Source organism: Staurois parvus, unplaced genomic scaffold (genome assembly GCF_062004578.1).
Source record: "Staurois parvus isolate SC_StPar_1 unplaced genomic scaffold, SC_StPar_1.0 ptg000013l, whole genome shotgun sequence".
NCBI classification, from domain to species: domain Eukaryota; kingdom Metazoa; phylum Chordata; class Amphibia; order Anura; family Ranidae; genus Staurois; species Staurois parvus.
The window spans coordinates 167,193-184,611 of NW_028317809.1; the positions used below are offsets into that span (position 1 = coordinate 167,193).

The 17,419-nt window shown below is 40.4% G+C and overlaps 1 protein-coding gene across 3 annotated transcripts in view; it reads right to left on the reverse strand.

Annotated features, from left to right (window-relative positions):
• The window catches only part of UBXN8 (UBX domain protein 8), a 76,007-nt gene that overhangs the window by 4,650 nt on the left and 53,938 nt on the right, over positions 1–17,419 (reverse strand). For 2 of the 3 annotated variants that reach the window (XM_089675120.1, XM_089675099.1), the window contains exons 6-7: positions 12,522–12,563; positions 6,925–6,999 (exon numbers count right to left, since the gene is read on the reverse strand). In XM_089675120.1, the coding sequence (XP_089531246.1) occupies positions 6,925–6,999; positions 12,522–12,563 (117 nt within the window). The remainder of the gene's footprint in view (positions 1–6,924; positions 7,000–12,521; positions 12,564–17,419) is intronic. The other variant, XM_089675109.1, reaches the window with a different exon arrangement.

The following is a 17,419-nucleotide window of genomic DNA, read 5'->3' on the forward strand; positions in this document are numbered from 1 at the left end:
CACACAAAGTTTGATAAGGCGCTTTTTATTTGTTAAAGATGTGAGTGGGATTACTGGCTATGTTAATAAAGGTGTTTAAAGGATAAGGCACTATCTTTTGCTTTTCTTTTGGTATCATGTATGTGGAGACTCAGAGGGGATACAAGGAGGAATAGACCCCTGGAGGTGAGAAGGGGAAATCCATCCATTCATCTTTATACCACCATAAGAAACCTTCCCAGATGGTTCCACACTGCAATTTGCTGATTATCCACCTGATATCTCTCCAGTGTGTGGTTTCTTATGGTGGTATAAAGATGAATGGATGGATGGATTTCCCCTTCTCACCTCCAGGGGTCTATTCCTCCTTGTATCCCCTCCGAGTCTCCACATACATGATACCAAAAGAAAAGCAAAAGATAGTGCCTTATCCTTTAAAGACCTTTATTAACAGAGCCAGTAATCCCACTCACATCTTTAACAAATAAAAAGCGCCTTATCAAACTTTGTGTGTGCTCAGCACAAATCTCGTACTCGCCGTGACAGGCCGACTAAGCGTGATGACGTCAGAGCCCCTCCCCTACGCGTTACGCCACCGATCACGTGGCTATAATAAGTAGACAAATAAGGAGGTAAGCGCATAATAGAGGAACAATTATCCTGAAGCCGCCTTATGTGTTGGAACAAATCCATATATTAACATTGGAGAACTATTTATTTAAATATTATTTTGGACACTGGTTGATGTGATATATTATTTCTGTTTTATGCGATTGGATAATTATATTGTTTCGGTCACTAATACACTTGTTTATATTCAGGTTAATTATATAGAGCATTTGTAGATTCATAATCACAAGGGTAGGATTTATAAATTTAATAATATTTTTTGGTACACTAATTTATATATTATTTTTAGTATATCATCTATTCAGTAAGGGAGTGCTGCACCATTGTTTGAACATTCAGAGTTAATAACACTATTTATGAGTTGGTGTAGGGTGCTAGCGAACATGTTTTTACATATATATTAATTATTTTTATTATATATATAATTAATTTTTTGAAGTAGATAACAAATTTTTTGATTTTCACCATATTAGCTCACAAGTCATTTTGGCACTAATCGTTATACACAGACACTAACTGCAATTTAAATGCCACAGATGTGGGAAATTACCCTTTAAATGCCATTTTAACCCGTGTGTGTCACCTCATGCATCTGTACCAAGGTCAAACATTCCAGGGTATGTAAACTTTTGATCAGGGCTATTTGGGTGATTTCTGTTAACATTATGATTTAAAAAAGGAGCCAAACAGCTATGTGATATGACTTCATATGATCACTATACTTAAATAAAATACTTTTTTATTTTGACATGATCCGTCATATTTTCAATATAAATTTAAAAATTTCACGATTTCTGCCAGGGTATGCAAACTTTTGAGCCCAACTATATCTCTACATAGAGCAAAAATACCAATAGCATCCAAGGCACATATATATGGACAGGCAAGTGAAACTGAACTTCACAAGTGATGGACTTGTTCTATATTATTAATATCTTTTTGTAAGTGAGGTAAGGAGTGAATGAGGTCTAACTAAAGATCAGGGAATCAGGATCTCTTTCCTCCTGCAAAGTGACGCATCCTAGAATTCTTTTTGCTTTATCCACTGCCTGGTCACATTGTTTGATTTTGCAATCATCTAAGATAGGTACTCCCAAATCATTTTCCTCCATAGTGCTGGCCAACGCTGTACCCCCAATGTTGGATTTTGTCAAGGGATTTTTTTGCCCTAGGTGCATTATTTTACATTTAGAGACATTGAACAGTTTCAATGGACCAATTTTCCAGCAATGCCAAATCATGCATCCATGTTACAGACACCTCCAGCGATAGCAACCCTTATTGCACGCCTTTGTGTCTTCAGCAAAAAATGATGTACCTTAACCACCAAACCTTCAGTTATATCACTCACAAATGGATTAAACAGAATAGGACCGAGGACAGAGCCTTGTGGTACACCACTAGTGTGTATGTAGCTGCACATGTCTGTCAATGTCACTAAAGCAATACATAGCACTGTAGTAGCAGCCTCTGACTAATTATGGATAGGTTTCCTCTTTTATGGACAGCAATAAGTGTCAGCCAGGAAACTAGGTGAATAATATTGGTCTGAGGTTAGCTCAACTGACTGCACAAAGCACAACAAGAAAGTTAACCACTTGCCCTCTTGAGGATTTACCCCCCTTCCTGACCAGGCCATTTTTTGCAATACAGCGCTGCGTTACTTTAACTGCCAATTGTGCGGTCATGCACCGCTGCACCCAAATGAAATTTACATATTTTTTTCCCACAAATAGGGCTTCCTTTTGATGGTATTTGATCACCTGTGTGTTTTTTTTTTACGCTATAAATATAAAAAGACCGACAATTTTGAGGAAAAAAATATATATATTTTTGACTTTTTGCTATTAAACATGTCCAGTGAAAATTTTAAAAATCAAATTTCATCATAAATTCAGGCCAAAATGTATTCTGCTACATGTCTTTCCTATAAAAAAAAAAAAAAATCCCAATACATGTAAATTAATTGGTTTACGTGAAAGTTATAGTGTTTACAAATGGCGGTATATATACTGGAATTGTTTTTCTATTTTTACTAGTAATGGCAGCGATCAGCGACTTATAGTGGGACTGCGGAGGGCATTCTAACACTGGGGGGAACTGACTTGGTGTCACTGACATCCCCAATACAGTAACCAGTGCTAATAAAAAGCACTCACGCTGTACTAATGGCACTGGGCAGGAAGGGGTTAAAATCTGGAACGCTCAAAGGATTAACTGTGTGCTCTTTCACTTTGGGGGCTGTGTGTGTGCTTCACTGTAAGCACATTGCTTTTATTTTTATTCTATTTTTATTTCATGTTGCATGTTCTCCCTGTGCCTGCGTGGGTTTCCTCTGGGTACTCCGTTTTCCTCCCACACTCCAAAGACATGCTGGTAGGTGAATTGGATCCTGTCTAAATTGTCCCTAGTTTGCGTATGTATGAATGTGAGGACCTTAGATTGTACACTCCTTGAGGGTTAGGGACTGATGTGAATGTACAATATATATGTAAAGCGCTGCGTAAATTGACGGCGCTATAGAAGTACCTGAAATAAATAAATAAAACATTGCTTTGTATGGTTCTGCTATGCAGAGCCATACAAAGCAGTGTGCAGGAGTGGACAGGGGAGAGATCTGTATTGTTTACATACAGGTCTCTCTCCCATCGGAGATACTCGGCAATCACCGGGTGTCGGTGAGTAATCACTGGCCGGGACCTGGTGATTGACAGCCAAGGCCGCGAATGACGGCGTGGGTAGGTTACTGCAAAATTATATAGTATATATATGTGATTTTGCGCACCCGTGCCGCCCTGTAGCACTATTTCTGCTGTAGGGCGGCGCAGAACTGGTTAACAATATATTTTCTGTAGTATCTTGACAAAGGATGAACTCACATGGAACACACAATATATCTCCACTTCCAGGGCTTTTTTTTCAGTGGGAACACAGGGGAATGAAGTTCAGGCACCTCCAGCACTGAAAGTATGTAATTGCAAGGAGTGATGGGGTGTGCTAGAGGGTTATTGGCTGCTGGGGGATCTGTTGTTTCTTGTAAGGGATCTATTTTTGCTGGAAGTGGGGTCAGTTGTTGCTGGGAGGTATCTACTGTTGAGGGAAGGGTCTATTGTTTCTGGCTGCTGGGGGATCTATTTTAACAGTTGTGTCTACTGTTACTTGTAAGGGATCTATTATTGCTGGGGGTCAGTTGTTGCTGGGAGGGATCTACTGTTGAGAGAGGCGTCTATTGTTGCTGACTGCTGCGAGATACAGTATATTGTCGCTGTGGGGATCTATTGTTACTTGCGGGGGTGGCACTGTGTGGGTCTATTGTTACTGGGGGGTGTCTATTGTTGCCGGGGGGATCTATTATTGCTGTGGGGTCTTCTGTTGCTGACTGCAGGGGATCTATTTTATTGTTTTTTTATCAATACCAAATTCAATACAAATTACTTAGCACCACAAAATATTTGGTTCTGTATTCTCTAAAAGGGCTGTACTAGGAGGTGGGAACCAAGAGACGGTGCTCAGAGGTGGGTAGGATGCGGGGACAAGGGTTAACATGGAAGGGTTAACCTGTACCTGCTCTCTGAGAAAAAAAATCCTGTCCACTTCCATTTTCATGTCAAAATGTATTTCAAGTATACAGTCATGGCCGAAATTGTTGGCACCCTTGATATTTCTCCAGGAAATCATGTATTTCTCACGAAACGTATTGCATTAACACATGTTTTGCTATACACATGTTTATTCCCTTTGTGTGTATTGGGACAAAACAAAAAAAGGGAGGAAAGAAAGCAAATTCGACATAATGTCACACAAACCTCCAAAAATGGGCTGGACAAAAGTATTGGCACCCTTTCACAACTGCGGATAAATAAGAATGTTACAAGCATGTGATGCTCCTGTAAACTCACCTGGGGCAAGTAACAGGTGTGGGCAATATAGAAATCACACCTGAAAGCAGATAAAAAGGAGAGACGTTCACTTAACCTTTGCATTGTGTGTCTGTCTGTGCCACACTAAGCATGGACAACAGAAAGAGGAGACGAGAACTGTCTGAGGACCTGAGAACCAAAATTGTGGCAAAATATCAACAATCTCAAGGTTACAAGTCCATCTCCAGAGAACTAGATTTGCCTTTGTCCACAGTGCGCAACATTATCAAGAAGTTTGCAACCCATGGCACTGTAGCTAATCTCCCTGGTCGTGGACGGATGAGGAAAATTGATGAAAGATTGCAACGCAGAATAGTCCGGATGGTGGATAAGCAGCCCCAAACATGTTCCAAAGACATTCAAGCTGTCCTGCAGGCTCAGGGAGCATCAGTGTCAGCGCGAACTATCCGTCGACATTTAAATGAAATGAAACGCTATGGCAGGAGACCCAGGAGGACCCCACTGCTGACACAGAGACATAAAAAAGCAAGACTACAGTTTGCCAAAATGTACTTGAGTAAGCCAAAAGCCTTCTGGGAAAACGTCTTGTGGACAGATGAGACCAAGATAGAGCTTTTCGGTAAAGCACATCATTCTACTGTTTACCGAAAACGGAATGAGGCCTACAAAGAACAAAACACAGTACCTACGGTAAAATATGGTGGAGGTTCAATGATGTTTTGGGGTTGTTTTGCTGCCTCTGGCACTGGGTGCCTTGACTGTGTGCAAGGCATCATGAAATCTGAGGATTACCAAAGGATTTTGGGTCGCACTGTAGGGCCCAGTGTCAGAAAGCTGGGTTTGCGTCCAAGATCCTGGGTCTTCCAGCAGGACAATGACCCCAAACATACGTCAAAAAGCACTCAGAAATGGATGGCAAAGAAGCGCTGGAGAGTTCTGAAGTGGCCAGCAATGAGCCCAGATCTAAATCCCATTGAACACCTGTGGAGAGATCTTAAAATTGCTGTTGGGAAAAGGTGTCCTTCCAATAAGAGAGACCTGGAGCTGTTTGCAAAGGAAGAGTGGTCCAAAATTCCGGGTGAGAGGTGTCAGAAGCTTATTGATGGTTATAGGAAGCGACTGATTTCAGTTATGTTTTCCAAAGGGTGTGCAACCAAATATTAAGTTAAGGGTGCCAATACTTTTGTCCAGCCCATTTTTGGGGTTTTGTGTGACATTATGTCATATTTGCTTTTCTGCCTCTGTTTTATATTTGTTCCAATACATACAAAGGGAATAAACATGTGTATAGCAAAACATGTGTTAATGCAATACCTTTTTTGTGTGAAATACTTGATTTTCAGGAAAAATATCAAGGGTGCCAACAATTTCGGCCATGACTGTATGTTCCATTCATTACTAGTTGGCTAGTACCCACCTACAGAATGTGCTGCACCTCACCACCTTTTAGTTAATAGGACATGTGGTACAGTTATCTATCAAAGTACTTTAAAAAGGCAGTATACCCGTGTTTTCAAGACAATTGAGCTATGTCAAATCTCTATTCTTACATGGTCCTCCACCACTTTGCATAATGCATGAATAAAATCCATGTACAAACACAAAGGTATTCAGAAATGTGGGTCATTGTTACATGCGCATAGGTGTGAAAGGGCCCCAACATTGGTGTGAGAACATTTCGGAGGACCATAGTCCCTTTACAAACACAGTTTCCTTAAAGCCCCATTCACTTTGAGCAACCTGGGAGCATTGTGTTTTTCGCACATTTTTGGAGCAGCACCATTCACTTGAATTGGGCTGCCCTCCACTCCAAAAATGTGCCAAAGTAGCTCCTATACCCCTTTCTTTTTGAACCGTCTTTGGCACATTTTTGAATAGCACATTTATGCATGTTTTTCAGGTGTTTTATAATGCATTTCTGTAATGCCTCTGGGGTGCTATTAACTATGAAGGCCACCCAAACGTTGTGTGTTATTGAGCATTTTTAGATTTTTCTGGAATCGTGGACAGAAACATGATTCTGTCCATGATTCTGCTAAGCTAAGATGTAAACAGGGCTTCATGACGTCATAGTATGCAGGTAGGGGGAGCCTTGGAAACATGAAAGAGGAGCCTAAAGCTCTACCTACAAGCTTGAAATGAACAAAAATTTATAATCTGCAATATTTCATAGTTGCTTGACATAAAATTTTATTTCTTTTTAGCCCTGACCCTACTTTGAAGAAATATATCCAAAGCCACTATAAATTCCCTTCAGTTGTAGCTAATAAATCAGGTATGGGATCTCAGATTCGTGCTATTTGATATTAGTAGCCAGACATATATGGATCAAAAACTATAGTAAATGTAACATTTGGGGTTCCCGTGTAATGGTACAGGTGTTAAGCCCTGAAAACAAAAAATCTATGTATCAGAGGTTTCTTGCAATACTTACAACAGAACTGTAAGACTTGTAAAACCGTCTTTTATAAACACGCCCACTAGGACACCGTAAAGCAATGGTGACCACCTTTAGGAAAGATGACATTACATTAATCTTAGCTAGAAAATTACAACTTTTTTTTTTACTTTCAAAATATTAAAAAATACCGTTTGAGTTAAAATTGAGAGTATGAGGACTGGAACAGTTATAACTGTAGGGTTGTGAAGCATTGCATTGTAACATTGGTGTAAGATATAAAAAGACAATTCTTATGATTATTATTATTATTAAGGATTTATATAGCGCCAACAGTTTGCGCAGCGCTTTATGAAATGAAGGTAGTCATTACAGTTACAATACAATTTGGTACAAAAGGAAACAGAGGGCCCTGCTCGTTAGAGCTTACAATCTAGGAGGAAGGGTTGAGTGATACAAAAGGTAATAGCTGTGGGGGGATGAGCTGATGGAGGAAATAAATGGTGGTTTACTAGGATAGACTTCTTTAAAGAGTAAGGTTTTCAGGGATCGTCTAAAGGTGGATAAATTAAGAGACAGCCGGACAAATGAGGGTAGGGACGTCCATAGGATGGGAGAGGCTCAGGAGAAGTCCTGGATGCGAGCATGGGAGGAGGTGACACGGGAACTAGAGAGCAGAAGGTCTTGGGAGGATCGAAGAGAGTGGTTTGGTTGATATTTTGAGACCAGGTTGGAGATGTAGCTGGGGGCAGAGTTGTGGATGGCTTTGTAAGTTGTTGTTAGTATTTTGAATTTTATTATAATACAGCACAAGGCAGTGGCCAGCTGTGACTATTTCTATTCCTCTCAGGAGTATGGAGAGTCCAATGGAAACATGATTTATTTTATTAATTCATCCAAATATGAGCCATCAGGCTTATTGCACGGTTTTATTTTAATGTATAACCCAAGTAACCAATCAAAATTCATCTTCTCTCTGGTTGGATTCTAATAAATTGGATTCTAGTTGTCTGCTGTGGGTTCCTACTGTTTGCACAATATTAAGAGTGTTTCCCAGATCAGTCAGTGAATGTTAAACAGGCCTGTAAAAATTGTGATCATTTTTAGTTAGTTTTAATACTTGCAACAGGCCTTGGCATGTCTAAAAAGGCCAAGCAATTCTGTAAAAGTATACAGCCCAAACTGTTGTTTTTAGATTTTTATGTGGTGGATGCCTCACAGCGGCTCTCCACACACCGCTCCTGCAGATCTTCTAAGGGACACAACTACAGCAGCTCAGCTCTTGGGGGATTTTACTATCCACCCCTATGTCTACCTCAGTGTCTCGCAACCTTTTTTTTTAGTGTAGGCACCCTTTAAACTTATGGACAATCACAAGGCATCCTCTAAAATTATGGACAGTCTCGAGGCACCCCATTCTAAAATGTAAAAAAACTATTCTAATAGTTTTACATAATGCGTCAACATCCACACATGTAGAACACCCAACATTATAGGTGATTTATTCTTCCAAGTCAAATACACTTTTGCACACTGGTACTGACTAGTATTCCAATGTTTTTTCTTCTCCCTAAGTTTTTTTCCATCACTCACAGCTAATGTGATCCAAGCAGTGATGGAGAGGGGCAGGGGAGGCTCAAACAAAGATGCTGAGCAGGTGACCAACATCCTCATTACCAACTGATGATGTCATTGGTTGGTGGGATGCCGGGGGCTAGAAGGTCATAATACTGCACAATGAAAACCCTGTGGCTTTTGTGTAATTAAAAAGTAGGCTTGATCCACCTCTGGCTTGTGCACAATTTTGGGGCAATTTTTAGTCATTTTGCCAAGGCACTTCTAAAGAGACCTCAAGGCATCCTATTGAAAAAGGCCGGTCTACCTCCACAGCTTTGATCAGTGTGCTCTGCAGTATATTCTGGTGGAGTTGGGGGAATCTTCTTTCATTTTCATACTGCAGTTGCTGCTATTTTAGCATGTCTGGTGCTAAACATAGGGGTGGCCACCCTGTGGCTGTTGGTGAATCACTAAACCAGGACCCTGTTTGTACTCTGTGTAAGGCTGAACAAGCACAGAACTTTGCTTTCTGTACCTCCATCAGATCCCAGTCGGATCCACCTGTGTCAGCAGCCTCTTCCAGCACCCCTGGTAAACACCCAAGATACAGAGGAACAGTCAAATGGCAGGGCTGCAAACTGGAAGCACATAATGCCCACACCAAGACGCAGAAAAACTGGGTAGAAGTAGGTAAGCATGCTTGATGTCCACCAATGCTAGGAAGTCTCCCTGGTGAAGTGGGACAATGACAGATCTGGTGGATTCTATAGGGAACTTCTGATTGCAAAAAAAACATTTAGAGCTTTTAGATCAATGATGGGGTGGATGCACTCTTTTGGGTTGGGGTTTGTGAACAGGTTAGTGTAAAATCCCTGAAACAATTCTGCCTCCCGAACTGGGGCAAGTACATCCTTTTCCAAAAGACCTGCTAAGGCTGTGTGGAGATCTGCTAATCAATGTGATGAACCGGGCAGAGGACTGGAAATTAAACTAGCTTGTATCCCCAGTGAACCTTTTTTCATATCCAAGCATCTAAAATTCTGGATGTCCAAGTGTCTGCAAAGGCTAAGAGATGTAGGGCACACCTTCATGCAGAGAAAGGGATTGGAAGATTTGGAACTACAAATCCTACAACCGGACTGAGAAGCAGGATAATAAGTTTGGCTTGGAGTTTGAGGCCCTGGAGTAATGAAAAGCTTTTGTTACAAGGTGTGAGACTTTACAGACTGAGCATTATGCTTTTTTGGCTCAGGAAGATGAAAACTGGTGCCATCCATCATAAGAGCATTCAGTGCAGCTCTGAAGAGATGTTGTCCCTCGAAGACCATGTGAATTGAGTACTTTTTTAAAATATTTTGTTTATTTAAGAATTGCAATGAAGCATATCATACAAGACAGTTACAATATTGGATGTAATAAATGCAATCTGTCTTAGACAAATATCCTCAAACAGATGTCAAAATTACAGTCACGTATTATCAAGCCAAAATACACATCAGCATTGTGTCAGAGTGACTCGTGACTTTGTAATAAAAAATCTTCATAAATTTCACAGTAGGTAAAGAAAATAACAAAGAGAACAAGAAACAGCTCAAATACCCATTTAAGAATACATAAAAAGAAAAAAGTAAATAAGCTTCCCTCTACTGGAATCAGAGTCAGCTCCGGTAAACACTTTACATTGTCTTAATAAGACTTGTTTAGAATAGTGGAGAAAGAGTGATAGGGAGTGGACAGTTAGAGACAAACGTTTGAGATATAGGAATGGGGAAACAGAACAAAAGAATAGAAAGGGCACAGGGTAACCTGCAGTTACGGGCAGGGGAGACTGGCTCCTTGTGATGTTGGAGTCTCCCTGATTCCAAACTGGCAGGATGCTTTCAAGATACCCAGGATTAGGGAGATGTTAAAGTTGAAATGTAATCAACTAAATAAAGGCATTCCAGTAGAACAACCTATGGTTGAACACTTCTTTAACCATGGCCGAATGACGGGCGGCAAATTTCATCAGCGTTCCGGGTGTTAATTTAGCAAAAAATAAAAACCCCAGCGGTGATTAAATACCACCAAACGAAAGCTCTAGTTGTGTGAAGAAAATGATAAAATTTTAGTTTGGGTACAATGTTGTATGACCGTGCAATTGTCATTCAAAGTGTGAGAGTGCTGAAACCTGAAAAATGGCCTGGGCAGGAAGGTGTAAAATTGCCTGGTATTGAAACGGTTATCATATCATAGCAGAAAGGTCCATCTTTCCTTTTAGGTCATTTATCCATGTAAACCACTGAGTGGGAGGTTCCCAGCAGCACTATAACGCCAGGATGCAGGCTTTAGTGGTGTTCACTAGATTACTTAACAGAGGACATTTATATATATATATAACATTCGTACGGTATAGTATTGTAGTGGATCAAGAAAAAGGCTGGGTCATGAGGGACAATAAAATTCGTAAATTTTAGACAGAAAATTGTATGAGTTTCTAGAATCCTGAAGGGGCAAGTAAGGGGTCTGTCTGCAGAGTTGATAATGAGGGCCACTGCATTTGATTACTAAAATGCATTAGTCTGGATTTACCAGCTTGAAGCAAAATTTGGAAGCTGGAGTCAGTCAACCTTGGCGTGAAGGAGGGATTTTTAATTACTGAGGTACAATGGCAATATCTTTGGATATTTGAAGGAGATATGAACTTTGTGAATAGAGCTAGAGATAGGCCCATGGTGGGGTGAGAATAATGCTTCATGAGTTCCTTCTTTGGGCATCATGGCAGGATGTGCAGTGGAATCTGGGTATTGATTAGTTCTATCGGCACCTACTGTTTTATGTCAGCATGACAGCACCAGTCTATTATTCTGCCTACATGTACTCATTAAAGAGAACCTGGCGCCAAATCATCACATAGGGGACTTTTTGTCCATGTGATGGGAAAAAAAAAGTTAAGTTAAAAAAAAATACAAATTTTTAATAGTAAAAAAAAATCAAACTTGCACCCAAGCACATAACATCCCTTCAAAAAAAAAAATTTGAGGCCCCTCACCCTCACATACAAATGTAAAAGCACATGCTGGGGCACCTACGCATGAAAATGTTCATTGCGTTACATATCACCGTGCACGCCAGAATGAGAGCAATAATTCTAGCACCTACGAAGACCTCTTCCGTAACACTATACTGATGACCTATAAGGGGCTTTAAAAGTGTCGCCTATAGGAAATCTACGATATTGAAATGTGTCGCCATTTCACGAGCGCATGCAAATTAAAGGTGTGTCATGGATATCTATTTACTCGGTTGAACCTCATCTTTTATATTTTATCAAAACATAGCGTAACTTATTGCTTTTTTGTGCCCTAAAATTAATTTAAATGTATTTTTTACTGAAATTCTGCATCTACTAGACCTTTGCGGTAATATTGTGCGACATAAAAAATTGGAACAACCACTATTTTATTCTATAGGGTCTTTGCCTTCAGAAAATATATAATGTTTGGGAGTTTTGTGTAATCTTCAAGCCTAAAATGATTTTTTAAACATGAGAAAAAAAAAAATTAAAACATTTCTTTAGTAGCAAAAGGGATAAAAGGATAAGCCTGACACTCCCCTTTCCTGACAAGCACCCAATTGGTGCTCATTACACTTCAAGGTCTCTCTCCTCCCTGCTAGTCCCTGGGTGCGGTGCTGGAGAGAGGCAGGGAGGTGAGATAAACGGCGCAATCTTAAAAAAATGTAAGTCGCCATAGAGACCCTTTTGATTTTAATAGTCCGAGACATTCCTAACAGCACCTCAGATTTAAATATGGTTTTGGTTAAAATTGATTTCTTTTTTTATCTGGACAAGTAGATTGGGAACCACAATTAGTCCCTGGGCAAGTAGTTTTTTCAAAAATTTCCACACCCCTGATATATATATATATATATTTTTATGTTGTATGTTTGCTTATCAAAGTACATATGAAAAGCGGTCAAAGCTAATTGCTTGCCATGCCTAACTGCACTTTGCATAGCCTTCATAGAGAAGTCATTTATTGTAGACTATCGATAAAACATTTCAACATGGTCTCAAGGTACAGCACAGAACATACCCCCACTTCTAGTTCATCAGGTTCTTCTGGTAAACAGATGACCTGTTAACAAAAAATAAGGTTACTGAACAGGAATACTTTTGTTTACACAAACACTTGTTGCATCATTTACACAAATAGCAAAATACATTACAATCATATTAAAAGAGAAGGAATTAAAAAAAAAAACCAAAAAAAAAATATCATACTCACCTAGGTGGATGTAGCATTGATCCATGCATCTATTCCCCACCAGCTCTTAGACCGAGAACTGAGCAATCAAACACCACTGATCACTCAGCTCTCGGTCTTCAGTCTGCAGAGAGCCGGTGACTGTCGGTCTCTGCTTTACCCCTCTGGCCCTCACTGGTTTGCTGGGCTGTGGAGGGGGCACTCTCAACAGCACTCTGAGAGACTGAGTCAGCTGCCTGTCCTGATATTTGCATGGATGCTGACTTTAAAGCAGGGATCTTTCTTGAGCCTGGACCGACTGAGTGACATGCAAAACATCGTAGGAATACAGAACGAACTGCACTCCTGTGACCCATAGCAAAAGTATAGCCAAAATAGCTTTGTCCATAGATCCCCTTTAAAATAAGGACACCACAGAAAAATAATTATTGGCAGTTCGCATATAGAACATCTGGTATGCCTGTGCTACTTTATCTCCTGGGTCCTGCTTTAATAATCTGAAATGAAGCCTCTTAAAGTTTATGTCAGGCCAAATGTTTATTTTTCTAGTTTTGTATAACGTTTGGAGGGACTGAAACCTCTGTTGGGGTTTTACTGCTATCCTAAGTTTTCAGGCATACGATACAGGCGAACCCCTGTACAAAGCTGTCCATGACACTGCCCCAAACTACATCACCGACCTGATATCCAAATACCACCCAAAACGTACTCTCCGCTCCTCACAAGACCTCCTACTCTCTAGTTCCCTGGTCTCCTCTCCAGGACTTCCCCCATCCTCTGGAACTCCCTACCCCAATCTATCAGACTATCACCTACTCTCCTCTCCTTTAGGCGCACCCTGAAAACCCACCTCTTCAGGGAAGCCTACCCCACCCTCAGCTAATTGCCGATCTCCTTTGTCGCAAACGTGTGCAACACACAGTGAAGGACGCAGACTCCATTTTATTAAGAGTATCTATTTCTCTCTTATTCTCCTTCCCCCTCCCTTCCTGAGAGGCCCAGCGACATGTGGCCAGTATGTGTGTGAGTTAGGAATGTCACAGGAGGGTCATAGGAGCTGTAAAAGCCCCCAAGAGAGTTGGAGTCACTCTGTCCACAGAACCTGCCAATTGTAACACCTCCTAAGAGATAATGCAAGCTTTCTCAGGAGTTGAAAGAGATTCTAACCTCATAAAACCTAACTCTGTGTAGGTGACAGAATCAGATATCTTCTGGTAAATCCATTTTTCCCCTATGTCTCATATCTTGGAATATGAGAGACGTACATAAAAACTGGACACCTCCTCAGATGGCCAATGAGCAGACGAACAGTTTGATGGGTCACTCACCTTGTCTCGGACACTCAGGGAAGCAGAAACATAGATCTCGTGAACCGTGTAGTATATAATTTCATAATTGATATATAATTAATGCTCAGACTTGTCTGCATAATAATCTACCCTCGGGTGGACTGTCACTTGTGCAGATGAAAAGTTATAGGCAAATATGAGTTATGGGAGATTTTTGCTCTAGTTGAGGCATCCACCCATATTTCCATGCCCTAAGTGAAGATTGGCCCTTGACTGCAGAGCCACCCCCCTGCTGGGGACTTTAAAACAGGCTGTCAGGCCTAGCTGAAAAGAAGTTGAAGACGTCTCCCATTTTAACATCAATACCACCTGGAGAGACCCGTGGCCTTTTGCTCTGAAACTTGCATCTGCTAACCCAGGACTTTGGCAAGTACTTTAACCCTTGCACCTCTCTCTGATATCTCTTTGCTGTGCTATGGTTCTTTGTATATGTATATATATCTTAGTTACATCTTTGTTCTGTAAATATTTTTATTGCTCCTGTTTGACCTTTTAGTAATAAATCTTTCTTTCTGAAAGTGTTGAACTGTTTCTATAGCTCTGTATTGCAACTCAAGAATTCCTGGCTCTAAAGAGACGCTACTGTGGTTGTTTAAACCTCTGTATAACTGGCCTGCGGACTGTTTTATACAGACGATTATCTCAATCATTATAGTGTTATAGCTGATAATGCCGAGTTTCCTCTTTCTCTGTACAAAAAGGAGGTGGTGGCAGTATGAAGGGTTAATTGCATAATTAACCTGACCCAGTAACAATCGCTCAGGCTGCTGGTACATCAATCTGTATCCATTAGCCTGAAAATCGTTGCGCAGGGTGCAGCTGGGTGTGGCATTGTTAAGCACATCACATTGCGGTTTTAGATCAGCTAGCCTTCGGTCACGAGTTTGGGTGCGGAGGTCTGGGGTCTGACGCCGCGATCGTGACATCCTCCACTCTTCCTACCACTCCATCCCCCACAGCTATTCCTCCCGTACCACTATCTCCTCCCTCCTAGATTGTAAGCTCCAAGGAGCAGGGCCCTCGAACCCCTCGTGTATCGCATTGTATTGTTATTTTAATGTCTCATGTACGGTCTCCCATTGTAATGTACAGCGCTGAGCAAACTGTTGGCGCTATATAAATACTGTATAATAATAATAATAACCCCATATAAAATGGCCGCATGCATACTTCCTGGTAGTGGCGTAACGTCACTGGCTCCACTCAATGCGTTGCATCAGTCACGGACTTCTTCATACCAGGAAGTGTGCTAGCAAGTCATATGTGAGCAAGCAACCTCCATATTATTTTATTGGAGGTTCTCCTGTATCCTATGACTGAAACTACAGTCCTCTGGTGTTTAGTGCACCTTTGAAGCTATGTATATAAAGTTTTTAAATAAAATATTGCAAACAGCAGCATTCGTATGTATTCTTCCTCTTTCAGTTTTACACTGCCCTGATCTAAAGCATTATGGAGGATGGAACTGGATTGTGAAGCATCTGGAGGCTGGAGTGGTGATCAGTGCTGTGGTTTATAAGAACCTCGGTTAAAGGAGAAGGTGCACATGACCTAATACATGTTAGGTCTAATCTCAAGGTGAGAGCATAAGCTTTATGGTGATGGGATATGTGCTTTGGATGAACTATATATTCTAAAATTCAAAATAAATAATCCGTATATTCACCGCGCAAGTGTGATGAGACCTGACACCTGAAAAAGTGGACAATATATCACTCACCTACATAAATAAATAAGTACATAAAAGGAGTAAACATGTAGCTGCCCTAATAGTGAATAATCCAAGAATCATCTCATGAAACAATGACAAATAAAAGCAGTGGAAAAAAATAAAAGTGAAACACAATAGAAAAGTTGGAATATGATACATGACACTTGAATATGACAAATATTTAAAGCATTTGACATAAGTCCACCAAATGAAAAAATAAAATTGTGGTGAAGTGCAAAATCCTTATTGATCCACCGAGATCACTATGTGAACAACATAACAATAATTGATTGAATAAAGTGCACTCAGATATCACCAAATGCTCCAGAGCATATTAACCACTTCCAGTCCGGACACTTTTACCCCCTTCCTGTCCAGGCCAATTTTCAGCTTTCAGCGCTATCACACTTTGAATGACAATTGCACGGTCATACAACACTGTACCCATATGAATGTTTTAGCATTTTTTAAGATAGATAAAGCTTTATTTTGGTGGTATTTATTCACCACTGGGATTTGTATTTTTGTTGCTATGTAAATGAAAAAGTCAAAAAATTTTGAAAAAGTGTTTTTCTTATAAAATTTTGCAAATAAATAATATTTTATCATAAATCTTGGCCAAAATTTAAAAAAAACCCAAATTAGTTTATAACCAAAAATTATAATTTTAACTTTTTTTACATTTTTATTTAATTTTTTTTATATTATTTATGTTTTTTTTTTTTACATACTGTCACCCTAGCAGTACAGTGTCACCATGGTGACACTGTACTACTTGTGGGGGGTGATGAAGATTTTTTTTTTTTTTTTTTTACACTGATTGCTTTTACACCCATAAAGGCTGTAAAAGCAATCATTTCTCCATCTCTCTGGCTGCATTCTTGCAGCCATTGAGAACTACTGTGTGAGCTGTGATTGGTCACAGCTTGTCACGTGGTACAAGGCTGTTGTGAATAGCCTTGTATCATGTGACCTCTGTGATCATTCACAGATTTCACACGTAGTAAGCAATGATGTCAGAAGTGACATATTGCTTACTACTCTGCATGTGATTACTGTTTGACCAATCAGTGATCACATGATTGGGACCTCGCAGAGAGGTCCCATATGACGATCAGTGTTCCACTGTGTCCAGAGGACACAGCAGGCACCGGATCACGGTGCTGCGTGCTCCCAGGGAGCGTGCACAAGCAGGGGTCGGGGAGGCCGTTCATAAATGGCCACCCGACCCTGCACTGCCACCATCCTGCCATTTATATACAACGACTGGACCGGAGGTGGTTAAATATTTGTGTAAATTTTCTGAAGTGTTATATTTTGTATCATATTCCCACTTTGCTATTGTGTTTCACTTTTTTTTGTGCTGCTTTTATTTGTCATTTTATATTATAAAACACTGGTGAAAACAGGAACATTTTGGAATAAGGAGATTGAAGTCTTTTGTATGCACTTCGGAAACACATGTAAATAAGAACACTGTCAGGAATGGACTGGCCAGCAATAGTGGGACTCAGCTGCCTTATGAGCTGCAGTACCAGGGCTGGCCAGCGGGTGCTCCCAGCAATCAGAGACTCAACCTTGCAGCCAGTCAAAACACCTGGAACTAATTATACTGGTGTATTTAAGGGACATTCAGACCTGCAGACTCTGCCTTGGTGTTGTGTTTT